The following is a 15,892-nucleotide window of genomic DNA, read 5'->3' as shown; positions in this document are numbered from 1 at the left end:
ACCTCCAGGGTAAGTGGAACTTCAACCCAAATAAAGGCAAAATATTGTGGATGCTGAAAATCTGAAAAAAATTGCTGGAAAAATTCAGCAGATCTAGCAGCATCTGTGAACAGACAGAGTTAATGGTTCAAGTCAAGTATGATTCTTCTTCAGAGGTAACATTGTTGGAAAATGGTTTTTGTTTACCTTGCAAGAGGTGGAAAAGGTGAAAAGGCAGCAAAAGGTGTAGATGCCCAGTACAAATGCAGACGCATTGCTAACAGTGGGGAAAGAGAAAAAGAGATGTAAAATGTGTGGAAATCAAGGTGTGAAAGGAAGAGAATATGTCCTCACCACAGAAAGCAAACAGGAGGAACTGGACCTACTAGTCCAGAGATAGGGACACTACCACTTTGTCAGATACCTTTACATTTAGATTCTTAAGGACCGATTTAATACAAAACCTATTATTGTGTAAATCTCCACACAGAGAATTAGTTCAAAGATGTTGTTACACACCTCTGGGGTAGGTAGGGTTTGAACTAATACCTCCTGGCCCAGAGACAGGGATATTACCACGATAGCAGAAATCTTAAACTTACAGTGAGACTATTAAACAGTTGATTTGATTAATGAAGCTGGTGATTGCGTGGAATTTCAGACACAAACATTAACCAACACATCCCAAACCGCTCCACGTTACCATCAATACCGCAGGAACCACGCGACCTCCAGTCGCACCAATCCACAGCCGCCGGCTTGGGAATTACGTCACCCAGATCGCTCCCGGTGGTGACATCACCCAACATCCTGTCCAGCCCCTCGATGTCCTGACGTCACTTCCCGCCTGCCCCTGCCTTAAATAGCAGCTCCGTGCACTAGTCCATCCTGTTTGGTGGCAGACCCACACTGTGTGGATCATGTCACAGAAGTGTGACCCTCAGCTACAGCGCTGATTCATCGCACGTATAAAGATTTACATTATTTCGCCACATACAGCACCCAAAAAGCGAAACTTTTACTTTCCTTCCCTTTGGCTTTTTTTCTTTTTCCCCCCCAACCCACCGCTACAAAAATAATTCCAAAGAGGGAGTTGCTGGTACGACAGAGAGGAGAGCGAGGAAAATAAAATCAGAAATAAATTTTGATCGAAAATTTAAAAAAAAAACTTCCGAGGGGAAACATTTCCTCCAATGTACGTTTTGGGTACCTGGGCCGAGATGAAGCCAGAGATCAGCGCAGCGGTGGGATTTATTTGTAAGCTCCTCCAGACAAAGGCGACAGTGGACGAGCGGCAGTTACAGACTTTCTGTCAGTCCCTGCAGGAGCTGCTGGCGGGTAAGTGGTGACGGCCTCCGGGCTCCTCTTAAACCGCTTCTCTTCCCTTCCACCCCCCCCCCCCCCAATCGAACAAAAAAAAATGGAACGTTGGCCCGGGAGCTCGCGCCGCTTTCCAACCGTCCCCCCTCCATTGTCCCGGTGCGCGAGCGCACGCGGCAGCTTCAGGCGCTGCTTCCTCCCTCGGGTGTAAACTCCTTTTGTCGATCTTGCATCAACCGCCACCCCGTCACGGTATCTGTTTTCTTCTTTTGCAATACGCACTCGATGCAAAATGCCCTTTTGGATGGGTTTAACCGCATTTAAAACAAACTTGTTAGAGAGAGCGCTTCAACGAATTGTGAACTCTAAAAGTTTTGGATCCCCCCACCCCATTCTCTTATTTCTTCATGGATTCATCTGACACTGTGCTTTTATTTTTGTTTTTTTTATACTTCCTTGCTTCCAACAGAGCACTATCAGCACCATTGGTTCCCTGACAAACCGTGCAAAGGCTCCGGGTACCGGTGTATCCGGATCAACCACAAAATGGACCCCATCATCTGGAAGGCGGCGAACCGGATCGGACTGAGCGACCAGCAGGTCTTCCAGCTGCTGCCGAGCGAGCTCACCCTCTGGGTGGACCCTTACGAAGTGTCGTACCGGATCGGCGAGGACGGCTCGATCTGCGTGCTGTACGAGGCTCGCCCCGGGGGCCACGGCCACCGCCGCCATCACCATCATCACCACCACCACCGCCTCGGCGTCGGCTCCCCCCCTCTGCCCTCCTTGGACGGCAGTCGGATCAGCTGCAAGGACGAGCTGCTGCTGGGCCGGACCAGTCCTTCCAAAAACTACATGATGACCGTGTCCAGCTAGTGGCAAAAAAAAAGGGGAATTTATATATTAAAAAAAAACACTTTCAAACTCCCACACCCCCTCTCTTTCTCTTCTCCCTTCCAAAAAAAATTCAAAATCTGCACTGGAAAGATTGTGTAGTGGGGGGGGCGGTGGGTAGGTGTTGTTTTGGATGGATGGGGTGGGAGGGTGGAAAAGAAAGGAAGGCGCCTTTATTATTTGGGACCCACACTGGGCTTTGTTTAGGTCGGTTATCTCTCTTAAATGTTAAGGAAGAGAGTAATGTAGCTCTCACACAGGCTGTGTGGCATTCAGGGAAAAACAGTCACATCTCAAATATTTCCAGCAATGTACCAAATCCAAACCAAAATTATATATTTTATATCTATATATAGGGATATTTCTGTATGGGGAAGCGAAAACTGCCAGCTGTTTATCGCCTTTTACATATTCCTCAAAACAGTATTTTGACACTTGACAATTTGTCTTTTATATTTAAAAAAGTAAAATTAAGGATATGGTGATATATGTTTTTGAACTGGGTTTAAACAGCCTTTGTAGAGCTACAAGCACACTGCTCTTTAACATTTGACTAACCTACTTTGAAATAGCTATATCTGTACATTGCTAGCCTAGGGTTTTTCTAAAGTGCCGTCTTTCATTTTTAGCACTGTTCAGTGAAGTGGATGCGGACTGTAGTTTCTCCTCTACCGTGATCAGGTAGCTTCACAAATGTTTGATTTGTGAATTCTGTTGACCATCTCTTGCTATTTGATAAATTATGAACTGCTGTAAATTTGTACAGTTCATGTATATTGATTGTGGCAAAAATTGTACAGATTTCTATTTTGGAAGAGAAATTTTCTTCTCAATTATAATAAAACATTTCCTATCTTGCCATTTTAACAAGGACAAAAGTTGCCTTCCGTGTTTGGTTTTGGTTGGGGAATGTTTCCAATTCCTTTGTCTAGTTGCAAAAGTATTCAGTATTGAAATTCTAAAAATTGATCTTAAAAGAGGAAGCGAAAAGTTAGTCTAAATGTCTGAACACAAATCTACAACAAATCAAGTGTTTTGAAACAATGTGTGGAAATTACAGAACCTTTGCAGCCGCAGTCAGTTAAAATATCTGTAGAATGCTTGAGACTTGACTATGTCAAGATTGGCCAAAATACATTTTGAATGAGGGAAAAAAATTAAAAATAATGAAAGAGTTCATCTTTTGGGGATTTTAGTTGTGTTTTCCCCCTGCCCATACCACAAAATCTTAAGAATATGACCAGACAAGTCCCAATGAGCTTCTGATTGCTTGTTATTAATAGTGTAGGTGTGAAGGAGGGTGTGTGGTAAAGTGTACAACAAGTCTCAACATGTCAGATCAAGTCAAAGTTTCCTCAAAAACCAAAAAAAAGGACTAATTACTTATTAGCTGTGGCTAGCTTGCATATGCAATCCCTGGCCCCCATGTCCCCTTTCAACATTTGATGCATTCAGAGTCGCTGTACCTCTGAAAAGTATTTCCAAACTTGGAGTAACAACAGGTACAAAATATGCCATTTAAAATAGGAGTTTGACTTCCACTCCTTTGGTACTGCTGAACTCAAAGGGGCAACGAATGATTTTGGCAGTGTTTATCTCCCACCATTCATCCTGGGACTTGAAATGGAGATTGAAACCATTTTTCAGTACAGACTGGATCTTGAGCAGCTGTTCAGCATTCATCCAAGCACCCACTGTTAAGTGACAGCTATGGTAAGTCCTGAAGACATTTTGTATCTCTTAAAAGGGTGTTAGCAAGAAAGTACTGTACAGGAGAGAAGACCTGATGCGCTTTCAAAAGTTTTTAACATTTTTTAGTTAACCTATTTTTCTAATCAACGTGTTGTGCAAGGTAATATGCCTGTTAAATACTGAACATTAAAGAATACAAAGATTAATTTACTTTGATTAAGGTAAACACACCAGGCATGTGAAGAGGATAAGCCTTTTGTGGAGTTGAGTTCAACTCGAATGTTTTATCTTGTGAATAAGTTCAGCAACCTCATGGAATACACTTTTGCAATGTATGGCAAAGTTATCAACATATATTAAATTCACCCCATATGTGACTCTTCCTTTATTAATAATCTTAAGTGCCCTTTTAATAATGGGAGAACATTATTTAAAAGCACTTGTCAGATTTTTATAGTTTGTTTTTGAAGGTAGTTCGGGTGTACAAATATATTTAAACATTGCAGGTTAATGACCCTGCTGATAGCTGTTCTCCTAGTTAAATGAACATTGACTTTGTAAAGATGTTTTGTAAGCTGTTTTTCATCAGTTTACAAATGCAAACTAACTTAATTTGCACATAATTTGTCATATGTGCATCTACTATGAGGAAAATTGCAAGGCTTCTTTCACAAGACAAAAAGATTGCTAGAGATGCTTTTTTAAGACAGGGGCTGCTCAGCATTGATCAAGGGAGCAATGTTGGCTTAGATACATGGAATTGGAGAAGAGGACAATTACTGATTGACTTGCTATCTTTATAAGAATACACCAAGAACTAATATAATTCTAAACACATGGATATAATTTGAAATTCTGGGCAAAGGCAAGAAAGAGGTAGAAACTATATTTTGTTGAAACCACTATCCACTTTGGGAAGGGTAAAATATTTCTGAAGTTGCTGGGTGGCACAAAAGCAAAGTAAAATGATCTAAGATTGTCACTGGAGTAACAAACACTGAAAATTCAGATTGATTTTATGGCATTTAGTTTCATGAATTAGCTTTGGAGAGTTTTTTTATTTCACACTGGTATATCGTTGGGATCAGCTGTTAAGAGAAAAATAATGCCAAAGGTTAGCAAATTCATGGATTTCTGAGCATTCAGTCGTCTGAATTGCTTGACAATTATTGGCAAGACTTGTGCTTCAAAGAAAGGTTAGAGATGCATTCTTTTGGGTAGAATGCAAAATGGGAGCCTCTCATTTCTGGGAATATTGTTAAAAACATTGCAAGACATCAGCTTTGTGTTCCCCGTTGGCATTGGCAAGAGTAAGAGTTTATGTGGTGCCTTTAGCGCATACAAGGTATCTCCAAGTACTTGACGCACAGTAGTCTCAATCAGCACATTTTAAATAAGTCTCCAAAATTATATGATTCAGCTGAAATGTGTCTCTCCATTAATTTAAGCTTTCAACAGATCAGTGTTTGTTCAATTATTTCAGAAAAATCTTTTGAATCTACCATACCTCCACAACTTATGGGTACAGCAGTTCTTTCTATGACACATTATGATTGGATCAGCTGTTTATAGACATTTTAAGCATTGGTTGCAACACATCACTGCTGAAAACATTGCTGTGTGGTCTTGCATATTCACCTGAGGTCACCCAGCAGTCTCCATTTAATGTCAGTTTTAATAAAGGGTAATTCTGACTGTAGCATTCCCGTAGTATCATGCTGACGTTAGTCTAATCTTTGGCACATATCTAGTGTGCTCTACCTTGTCCAAGAATGATTGAAATTTTTTTTGAAGTGTGGATAACAACAGTCGGGGCAGCTCTAACTTCTTTTCTGGATGAAAGGAGCCATGAAACACTAAATGCCAACATATAGAGGAGTGAGATTGCACCATCTACAAGAATCTCTTCACTAGACAGTTTAAAAAAATCACAACACCAGTTTATAGTCTCCACTACACTGCTCCTTCATCAGGTGGTTCATCAACCATCTGACAAGGAGTGGCACTCCGAAAGCTAATGCTTCCAAATAAACCTGTTGGACTATAACCTGGTGTTGTGTGATTTTTAACTTTGCCCACCCCAGTCCAACACTGGCACCTCCAAGTCATGGCTTCTCTAGATATGTAATGGAACTGCTGTGGCCATAGAATGGAATGCTGCCACATTCAATAGATTTTTTTGAAGTAATGGAGCAAGCATTAATCTGATAAACAATTGGGTTAGAGTTTAAGTGAATGGAGAGATACTTAAGCTGGGTCGTATGAATTGGGGGATTTGCAGTTAAAGAATTGATCTTCATTATCATTGGTCAAGAAGGATAGGGTTCTGAAACAGACACTACCTCATGAGGTGCTAATATACTCTGATAGAACTTGAATGTTGAGGGGAGGCATGTAGCAACAATATTTTGGGATGAATGAGTTGAGAGTGGAAGTCCAGAGGAAACCTCTAATCCAGTGGAGGAAAAGACAATGGATTTAGTCAAGCACAACAATTTGATGAAAAAAGTGATGACCAACCTTTGGCACAAGAACAAATGGTCGACTTGATCAGGAATGCACTGTCAGATTTGTCAAAGTCTATGGAGATGATTCATCAAAAGAAAATGTTTAATGTGCTGCGAATTCATGAGCAAAAACCCTGCCCCACCCCAACACCAACTCCAAGCCAACAATTCCATCAGTTTTTCCTGACCCCCTATCTCCTGACTCAAATCTTCCAATTTGCAGCCAGCCTTATATTTTCCATTTTCTCTAAACTCATTCAACCAACTTTCTGCCATTAATCTGAATTTACAGTAAGTATATCAGCCCTGATTGTTTCCCAATCTACTAAGGCCTCACAAACTATTGTTAGTTGTCAGAAAAAAACCCATCTCATTCACTAATGTCCTTTAGGGAATAAAATTATTATCCTTTCCTGGTGTGACTTATCTGTGATGGACTCAACTGCCTTCTAGGCAATTAGGGATAGACAATGAATGTTGATCTAGATAGAGATGTCCACCTTCTGTGAATGAAAAACAAACCTAAGGTTCTTTTTCGTGTTCAAATCCCTCCACAGCCTTGTTCCTCTCTCCCTATAAACTATCTCTGCCCTCAGAATTCTGTGCTCCTTCCAACATTTGCCTTTGTCTTCCTCCCTGAATTCGAGTGCACTCTTTGGGCACTGCCTCTTCCTGAAGAAGGGCCTGTGCCCGAAACGTCGAATCTCCTGTTCCCTGGATGCTGCCTGACCTGCTGTGCTGTTCCAGCAATAAAGTTTCAACTTTGATCTCCAGCATCTGCAGACCTCACTTTCCCCTCCTTATTATTAGGCCCTTGACTCTGTAATTTGCTGTAACATAAACATCATTTTGACTCCTGTCTCTTCCTTCATGACTCCTTAAGATCACTAATGACTAATCTTTTTGTCACCTCACCAAATAATTTTGATTTTGTCAGATTTCTGATTTTGCCACTGTTGAGTACTTGGTACATGTCACTAAATTAGGCACAGTTTAGATACAAGTTGTTAGTGAAAAAGTATTTATCAAATGCTTAAGACCATCTTTCTTGGTAGAAGATCTTGACCAGACTTTGAAGAAAAATCACTAATGGTGAGCAGTTGAAGAGAAATTCTAGCAAAGTTAAGTTTGGTAGCACAGATAGTGAAGATAATGGAAAGATGACCATACTCAGTTAGGTTTAGCATTACTATGCAAAGGGACAAAGAACAGGGGTAAAAATTCTGAATTAGGAGAAAAGCTTTACAAAATTGAGGGGTGATCTGGTCAAACCAGACTAGATGCAGCTACTTGAAGGAAAATCAGCAGGGGTTATTCAAAAGCGATTCTAAGGCACAGTGTAGTTATGACTCCACAAAGAGTAAGGATGGTACTGAAATCTAGAATACGGTAGTTATACAGAAACATAGGGTAAGATAAAGCCGAAAAAGAAAGTTGGCAGTCACTAAAAGAAACTTAAATTCATGGAAAGCCTAGAGGAGTATAGAAAATACAATTGTGCAGTAAAAGGAAATTGGGAAGGCATTGAAACGTTATGAAAAATATTAGTAGGTAAAATGGATGAAAACCCAGAAATAGTTTATCAATACATTAAGAGAAACAGATTAAATAAGGAAAGGATAGGGCCCAATGTACAAAATACCCTGTAGTTTATATGTTAATGCAGATATGAGCAGAGTTCTTGTTGAATACTTTGCCTTCACATTGGAAAGGGATCATGCAGACAGTCTAGTCAAGGGGTATGAAATATTAGATACAACAAAGCATGATGTGAGAAGAGTACTTGAGGGACTGACTTTCGAAGGTAGATAAATCACTGCAGCCCCATGGATTGCATCCCAGGCTGTTGCATGTAGTCTGGAGAATAGCATACGCTCTGATGATCATTTTCTAATCTTTACCAGAATCAGGCAAAGTACCAGAGGATTGGAGGCCTGTGAATATTGTGCAAGGGATATGATTTGGAGATGCCGATGTTGGACTGGGTGGGGGGCTAACACCTTCAACATATTGTCTAGCTAACACCAATTGTTACAGTTAACCTGAGAATGCAGCTTTTAAAAATGAAAGAAATGATTTACACATGAAAGAAGTTAAACTATCATGGTATTCGAACAGATAAAAGGCTCAGCAGACAATCAAGGTATTTTTCAATGTATAATTTCAGTTACATTACACTAAACTTTTGCTATAAATTCTTGCCTTACAATTGTGACCTCCACAACCACCTGAAGGAGTGGCGCTCCGAAAGCTAGTGTGCTTCCATTTAAATCTGTTGGACTATACCCTGGTGTTGTATGATTTTTAACTTTGTGCAAGAGATAAGCCAAGTAAGTATAGGCTGGTCAGTCTGACTTTAGTGGGAAAATTATCACAATAGGTTCTGAGGGTAAACTAAGTTAAGAGGGAACGCACGGATAAATTAGGTGTTGTTAGAGCGATTTTGTTAAAGGCATGTCGTTTCTCATTAGCTAATTGAATTTTTTGAGGAAGTTACAAAGAGGATTAAAGGTACTGTAGTGGAAAGTTGGGCCTATACACATTGGGAGTTTAACAAAACAAGGGGGTGATCTTATTGAAACCTATAAGATCTCAAGGGGATAGTGTAGGATAAATACTGGAATGATATTTCCTCTTACAAGAGTGAGTCTAGATCTAGGAGAAGCAATAACAAGGTGAAGATTTTTAAAAAATCTATAGGTTTGTGTAATTCTTCCCCAGAAAGCAGTGTACGGCAGGTTATTAAATATTCAAAGCAGAGTTAGACCAGGGAGTTGAAGGTTTCATAAAATTCCTACAGTGCAGAAGGAGAGGTTTAGCCCAGGGAGTCTGCACTGACCCTTCAAAGTGCATCGCATCCAGGCCCACCCTATCCCAACAGACTGCATGCATGTGCTTCTCCACACATCTCATGCAGACACGAAGAACGTGCAAGCTCTACATCAGCAGTCACCCAAGGCTGGGTCCCTAGTGCTGTGAGGCAGCAGTGTTAACCATTGTCACCATGCCATCCTTTAGATAGTGAAGGGGCAACCACAACCAGATTAACTATGAGGTTTCAGTAAACTAAGGGCCTACTCCTGCTCCTAAATCCTCTGATCCTTTGACAACCTGCCCATCAGCTAGAACTTCCAGTTGCTTCATTAGCAGAGATTGAGAAGTCAGGTGAGTTGCAAACCTCAGTTGAACTGGGAATAGCAGAGAATTCACATTGGTCAACCTGACATCAAAGTTGCTAATTATGAATGGGTTGTTCTTACTGGAAAATCCTTTAAGGAGATCGTAGGCTGGATAGGACAGAAAAGGATTGAACCTTAACAAAAATTAGTACAATAAAGCAAGAATTTGTGGGTGCTGGAAATTTGATACAAAAACAAATTGCTGGAGAAACTCAACAGATTTAGCAGCATCTTGGGAGACAGAAACAAGTTAAAATAGAGTCTAGTGACCCTTCTTTGGAACTACAACCAGTTTTGAAGAACAGTTACTGGACTTGAAACATTAAGTTTCTGTTTCTCTCTCTACAGATGTTACTAAACGTGTCGAGTTTCTCCAGTAATTTCTGTTTTGTTGTGACAAAAATTAGTATATTCTCATCTCTCCCACTCTCATTCAGTGATTCCTGCTTCTGGCCCAACGGTATCTGCTTGATTTGAACTGAAAGGCATACTGCAGTTGAATAAGACCCTATCCTATGCACTGCATTCATTTGTTTTCACAAAGGTCACCATGGTTCAAGTCCCACTTGAGAGACATGAGTGCAAAAGTGGACTGAACAGGGTTGGTTGTCCTGTTGGACGTCCTTCCATCTTTTGTATGAGAGCTTAAATTCTGTCTTCCCTCTTGGGTGGATACAAAGAATCCTAAAGCATTATTTGCAGAGGCAACAGAAGAATTTCCTGTTCTGCTTAGAAATGATGGTCAAGGGATCTTTAACATCCATCAAAGAGTGCAGTTGGAGTCTTGGTTAAATGTCTCCTTTGAAAGATAGCAACTCTGGGGATTCAGCACTTTTCTGCTCTGGGTCCATTTGGTTAGATTTTGTGCTGTAGTTTGGAACTTGCACTCAATCTTCGTAATGACAACAGCACATTCCCCATGGAGTGACACAAATATGTGCAAGCATCTACTGTGAGGTATTGCAGCTGTAATTTGACTGTTGATTAGTATTTATAACAACATAAACAGATTCTATATGTAATATCGTAATTCTGGACCACTTAATTAGTAGGTCAGATTAAATTGCTATGGACCATTGTCAATGATTTGACCAGACGTAATGATCCCTAGTATAAAATATCTCGATCAAAATTACTGTTGAATCTTTGCACTGAGAGAAATCATAACGTTGAGCAATATCCTTGAAGTCATTCTATAAATCATTTACTGAAAATAAATGTGTTATTCATGAACTCATTATGCTCACTTAAGCTGAGTTCCCTTTTTGTTTGTTCAGGATTTAAGTGTATTGACTTCATACATTTTGCTGTGCTTTTGTTTGCATAACCTTTCAGCTATAGAGAAATTGAACTAACTTGGCTTCTCAGACATGCTTGTTACATACAACATTCAGTTAAGTGTAGGACAAGAAGTAGTCGTGTACTTCAAAGTTGAGGCAGTGCATCTACTTGGAATTTAGCATTAGAATCAAGCAAAGTTCTGATTGTTTTGATTTCATGCTTCAATTATAAAGACTTCACATTCTGTTTGAAAGTCTTCATGTTCTATACAATATTTTAGCCATTATTATTTGTTATTCAGGAAAGGGCATTATGTAACAACGGATAACTAAAGTTGGATATGATTGTGCCAGAGTGCATAAGTATAATTATAATGAAGAGATGAGTTGCTTATTAAAATGACTGGCTCAGTTAGGTGGAAACACCAACCGACAATTGTTCTTCTTTTGGCAGAGAAGCCGAAAGGTTGATTTAATAGAGGTGATATAAAAAGAGACTGTTTCTAAGCAGGAGTAACCAGAGGATACAGATTTAATAGTTCTCAAAGGAACTGAGGGGAGAAGTGAATGTGTTTTTTTTAACTGGACTTGTGATGATTTGGAATGCATAGGCTGGAATCAGATTTAATAATAATTTTCAAGAAGGAATTGGGACATATAGTTGAGAAAAAAAATGATTTGGAGAGCCACGAGGAAATAAGGGACAATGATACCAAGAGGATACATCTTTCGAAACATCCAGCTCAGGCACAATGGGCTTAGTGGCCTCCAGCTATGTAGTGAGATTCTAGACACCGACATGAGAGCTTAAGCGAGAAATGTCAAAGCTTATTTCATATTCAGGAAACTCCCACATTGATGTAAGTTGAGAGAAATAGTTTTGTTTCTGGCTTTAATTCAGCCTTAATATCAAGACATGACATCAAACAGTTCAAAGCATTTTGGTTTCAAAAAAAAGTTCTAAAAATATGAGTGGAGATTAGCAGAACATTGCAGTTTTTGTATGGAAACATCAAGATATGTTTTACATTATTGTCCTGAAAATTAGAATGGTTAGAGACCCAGCTTAGCCTGAAAAATGCAGAAAATGATTGAATAAAACAACCAGTTTTAATTAAGGATTTTGTCTTATTTTGTTCAGTTTCAGGAATACAAACAGGTTGTCAAATCTCCCTTTTTTGTTAATCTGAGTTAATACGTCATTATGTACAAGATTATACAGCCACACACTCCTTCATCTCTAGTGTCTTATATTTTGTTGAACATCTGTTCCCTACTGCTGTCTTTTTACCAAAAGAGAAATGAAACACAATCATGTGTACTTACAAAGGGTGCTATGCTTAACCCAACAATCTATTCAAGATACAGGTTAAAACTAGTCTGTTGCTGAACATTACTTCTCTTTTATGTTTGAATGACAGTTACATGTATGGAGTTTTAGAGCCTTGATGTGGTAATAATATGTTTAGTGCTGAAACGTTGACAAGACAATGTCCACACCAATAAAGCCATGTCAAAACAGAAAGGAAATCCCCTAGGACTATGCCCTAGGACTATAAGTGTCCTAGAGCACTTCAGAGGAGGAAAACAAGACAGTATTTCACAGCGAGCCATATAAAGATGACCAAATGTTGGGGCAAAGAGTTGGGATTAAGCAGTACTTTAAAGGTGGAGAGTTTGGGATATGGGCAGATGTGTAGGGAGGGAATGCCAGAAGTTAGGGTCTAGACAGTCGAAGTTGGTAATGAAAAGGACATCGGGGATGCACATAGTGCAAATTGGAGAAAAGCAGAGATCCCTGGTTTTGGTGCCATATCTGAAAGATAGTTATACAGCCAGCCAAGCACTCTGTTTGGAGCTGCCTGCACAGTTCCTGACATTTGATTCAATGATGGACAGGAGGAAATCATCACCTTACTGGAGCTTCTGTTGGATGAGGTAGTGAACAGGTGAGCTTTTTTTTTCCCTTAAGAGCAGCATTGGAGGTAACGACACCAACCCATGCCAGTCTGCTCCATGGTTGCCACTTATGTTGAAACAGTCTCAGACAAGTAAAAGAATGTCAAACAATCTGGTTAATGTCCATCTCCAATCCACCAGCATAAGTGCCACATTTCTATCTGATACCTTCCTCTCACTCTAGTTCTGCTATTGCTCCCATCTCTAACCAGGGGTATCTTCTACCACTCTCACTAATGCATGCAACATCTTCCCCACTCACACTGCCACACCAATAACCCTGCATGCCCTTTGTGCTGCCTATTTGCTTGAGAAACCTCTCCACTTTCACCAGCAATGATAGCTGTGCCACAAACTCATCTGTAAAACCTGCCTGACTCATTCTAGGAGAAATGCACCTAACAACTGGGCAGAAATAGTAGAAACAGATATCATTCTGCTGGACATTTGCCTCTGCACCCTGTGCAGAACATCCTGAGTGACTGCCCTAAGCAGGGCCATGACTGTTATTGGGGGTTGTGCTGCAATTCCCTGAGTGAAGGCTATCTTCCTTGACTGGCCTGAGATTTGCTGACAACTGTGGAATCTTCCTGCCTTTGTGTGTACGAGGAATGGCATGGCAAGACAGTGCCATGCATTTCTGCACAAAGGCAAGGCAAGGGATACTGCGAGCATCTTGCTAAGCTTAGAGTAAATGCACACTGCACCACAACAGCGAGTGAAGAGACAATAGATGCAGACTGGTCCGATCCTTGAGATGGGTGCATGTCCCTGAGCACAAAATGTTCTAACTGCAGCTTTGCAGCAATTGTGTTGGTGCAGTCTGAGGTGACTCATTGAAGTAAATAAGTGTCCTGCAAATGCCTCAGGCTGTGCCAAGATGCTTTATAGAGATTGGCACATGTCAGATACCAATGTCAGTGGTCATGGGTGGGTGAGATCAGTGCCAATGGAGCATATTCAAGATGTTGGCATCTCATATACAACATGGAGGTAGTTTGGAATAAGTGGTGAATTGGCCACTTTTGATTTCCATGTCGAGTTTTAATAATGGCTAGTTTGTGGAGAGTTTGGTAAGATCATAATCCATGGTGAGTTACATTCTTAAATTTTAAAATTTTAACACATCATTTAATAAGTAATGAAGGGAAAGAATTTGGAACTTACTGCTCCCTGGTGAGAACCATTTGAACAAAGTAGGGAAGCAGCGATGAGATCTCATTGTCAAGACAACCATCTACCATGTTTCTCACCATGGACTATTGCTCAGAATCTGGTAAGACTCACCCCATGCATTATCTTTTGTGTATCCTTGCAGTCTTGTGGGCAATCCTTCACTTTTTTGAAGAAACCCAATGCTTAGGCCATTCTTTCCTGTGCCACCTCCATGCATGGTGTCTAAGTTTTTTGTTTATGTATCTTGAGACACTTAAATTGGTAAAGGAGTCTGTATCAATGCAAGTTGTTAACCAGATGAATTAAGTCTTGTTAGCATTGCACAATGCAGAGGAATCAATATTTTGAAAGATGGTAGTTATACCAGTTGTTGATTTCAAAATACATTGTAAATTACTTGATAAATATTAAAATTTAAAAATTGTTTGCTTGGCAGCTGCTAGTAATGATTCTACTTTCCAATTTGCATTCCACTTTGTCATTTAATCTCACCTGCCTTTCATTCTATTATAAGACAGTGAGGTCTGCAGATGCTGGAGATCAGAGTTGAGAGTGTGTTGCTGGAAAAGCACAGCAGATCAGGCAGCATCCGAGGAGCAGGAAAACCGATGTTTCTGATGAAGGCCTCCGGCCCGAAACGTCAATTTCCCTGCTCCTCGGATGCTGCCTGACCTGCTGTGCTTTTCCAGCAACACACTCTCAACTTTCATTCTATTATGCATTTTCCCATTTGCTTTTCTTCTGCCATTCTTTCACAGCATCTGTATTTAATTAAAGACTGTCTCATCTCTTCTACAGTTCTAACTGAATCACCCACCAGAACCTTCAACTGTATTTCTCTACAGACACTGTTGACCTGGTTTACTCCAGAAAGCTGGATGGTGAAGCACAGAATTGGAGCCATTCTTTGCACTCTTTTATAAGCTTTATTTGGAAAGGTACACATTACAATCATGTGCCTCCTAGCCTGACAACCATGATTTAAATCTGTTCCTATTTTTAGGATCTTTCATAAATCTCCAATTAATGCTCACCACCTGCATACAATGAAATGCAATTAACGTGACTGCATGAAATCTAGATTTAGATTTCTAGCATCTATCTCTTTCTGCCTCATCATTTATCTAGCTTTCCTTTAAATGCATGTATGCTGTTCAGCTCAACTACTCCCTTTGTTTATAAGTTCTGAGTTCTAATTTCTCTCTCATCGGTTTCTTTTCTAGATTTAACGTTGACAATCATATTTAAGGCCCCTCATGTCAGTCTCCCCATAAGTGGAAACAAATATTAAAGAGCTTAACTTTATTGTTGTTTATCAGATGATAGATTAGTCTGCTTCAGCTGTTGATAACATCTTGTGTTGTCACAGGAAACCTCTGAACCCTTCTGTTGGGGGATAGAGGAAATGAAAAGATAGAAACAGACAGCGGGCCCATGTTTTGTTTTGAAGTAGAATACTGTGAAAGCAGTAGGGCCCAGAAGGTTAAGACAAAGAAGGAAGTGATTAGAGGTTGCAAGCCAACCAAATTAATCCGCCAATGTTGGAGAACTGTGGTGTGTTATTTTCATTTCATTATTCAAAGAGATGTGTTACAACTGACATGAGAGGAATGCATTGTGGCTCCATGGGTCACAACATACCGTAAAAATGTTTTACCCAAGGCCTGATGTGGCCAGTTGTGTGCTTTCTCTGTATGAGACTTAGAATGAAATGATCCATTGACCAGGGTTCTTTAATAAAGATAATTATCAATTTATTACAAAACACTGCAGAATTTGTTAATGCACTACTTCTGTAATACAAATACAAATTTTACCTTTCTAAGTAATCATAATACACACTCTTCAGTTAAGGAAAAAAACAGGGATTTCTCAGTGGCACCTTTTGGCAAGTGGTGATTATTCT

General features: G+C 40.0%; 1 protein-coding gene across 1 annotated transcript; it reads left to right on the top strand.

Annotated features, from left to right (window-relative positions):
* Window positions 1-907: 907 nt before the first annotated feature.
* On the top strand, window positions 908-3,071 carry LOC122559815 (protein BTG1-like). The gene is made up of 2 exons (XM_043709902.2): window positions 908-1,317; window positions 1,769-3,071. The coding sequence occupies exons 1-2, from the start codon at window positions 1,173-1,175 to the stop codon at window positions 2,173-2,175; spliced, it is 552 nt and encodes a 183-aa protein (XP_043565837.2). The 5' UTR covers window positions 908-1,172; the 3' UTR covers window positions 2,176-3,071.
* Window positions 3,072-15,892: the final 12,821 nt, after the last annotated feature.

Source organism: Chiloscyllium plagiosum, unplaced genomic scaffold (genome assembly GCF_037043375.1).
Source record: "Chiloscyllium plagiosum isolate Xiang-an unplaced genomic scaffold, Cpla_swu_hap1 HiC_scaffold_19, whole genome shotgun sequence".
Classification (NCBI taxonomy): Eukaryota; Metazoa; Chordata; class Chondrichthyes; order Orectolobiformes; family Hemiscylliidae; genus Chiloscyllium; species Chiloscyllium plagiosum.
The sequence above is the reverse complement of the archived record's forward strand: the minus strand, read 5'-3'. Positions and strand labels throughout refer to the sequence as shown.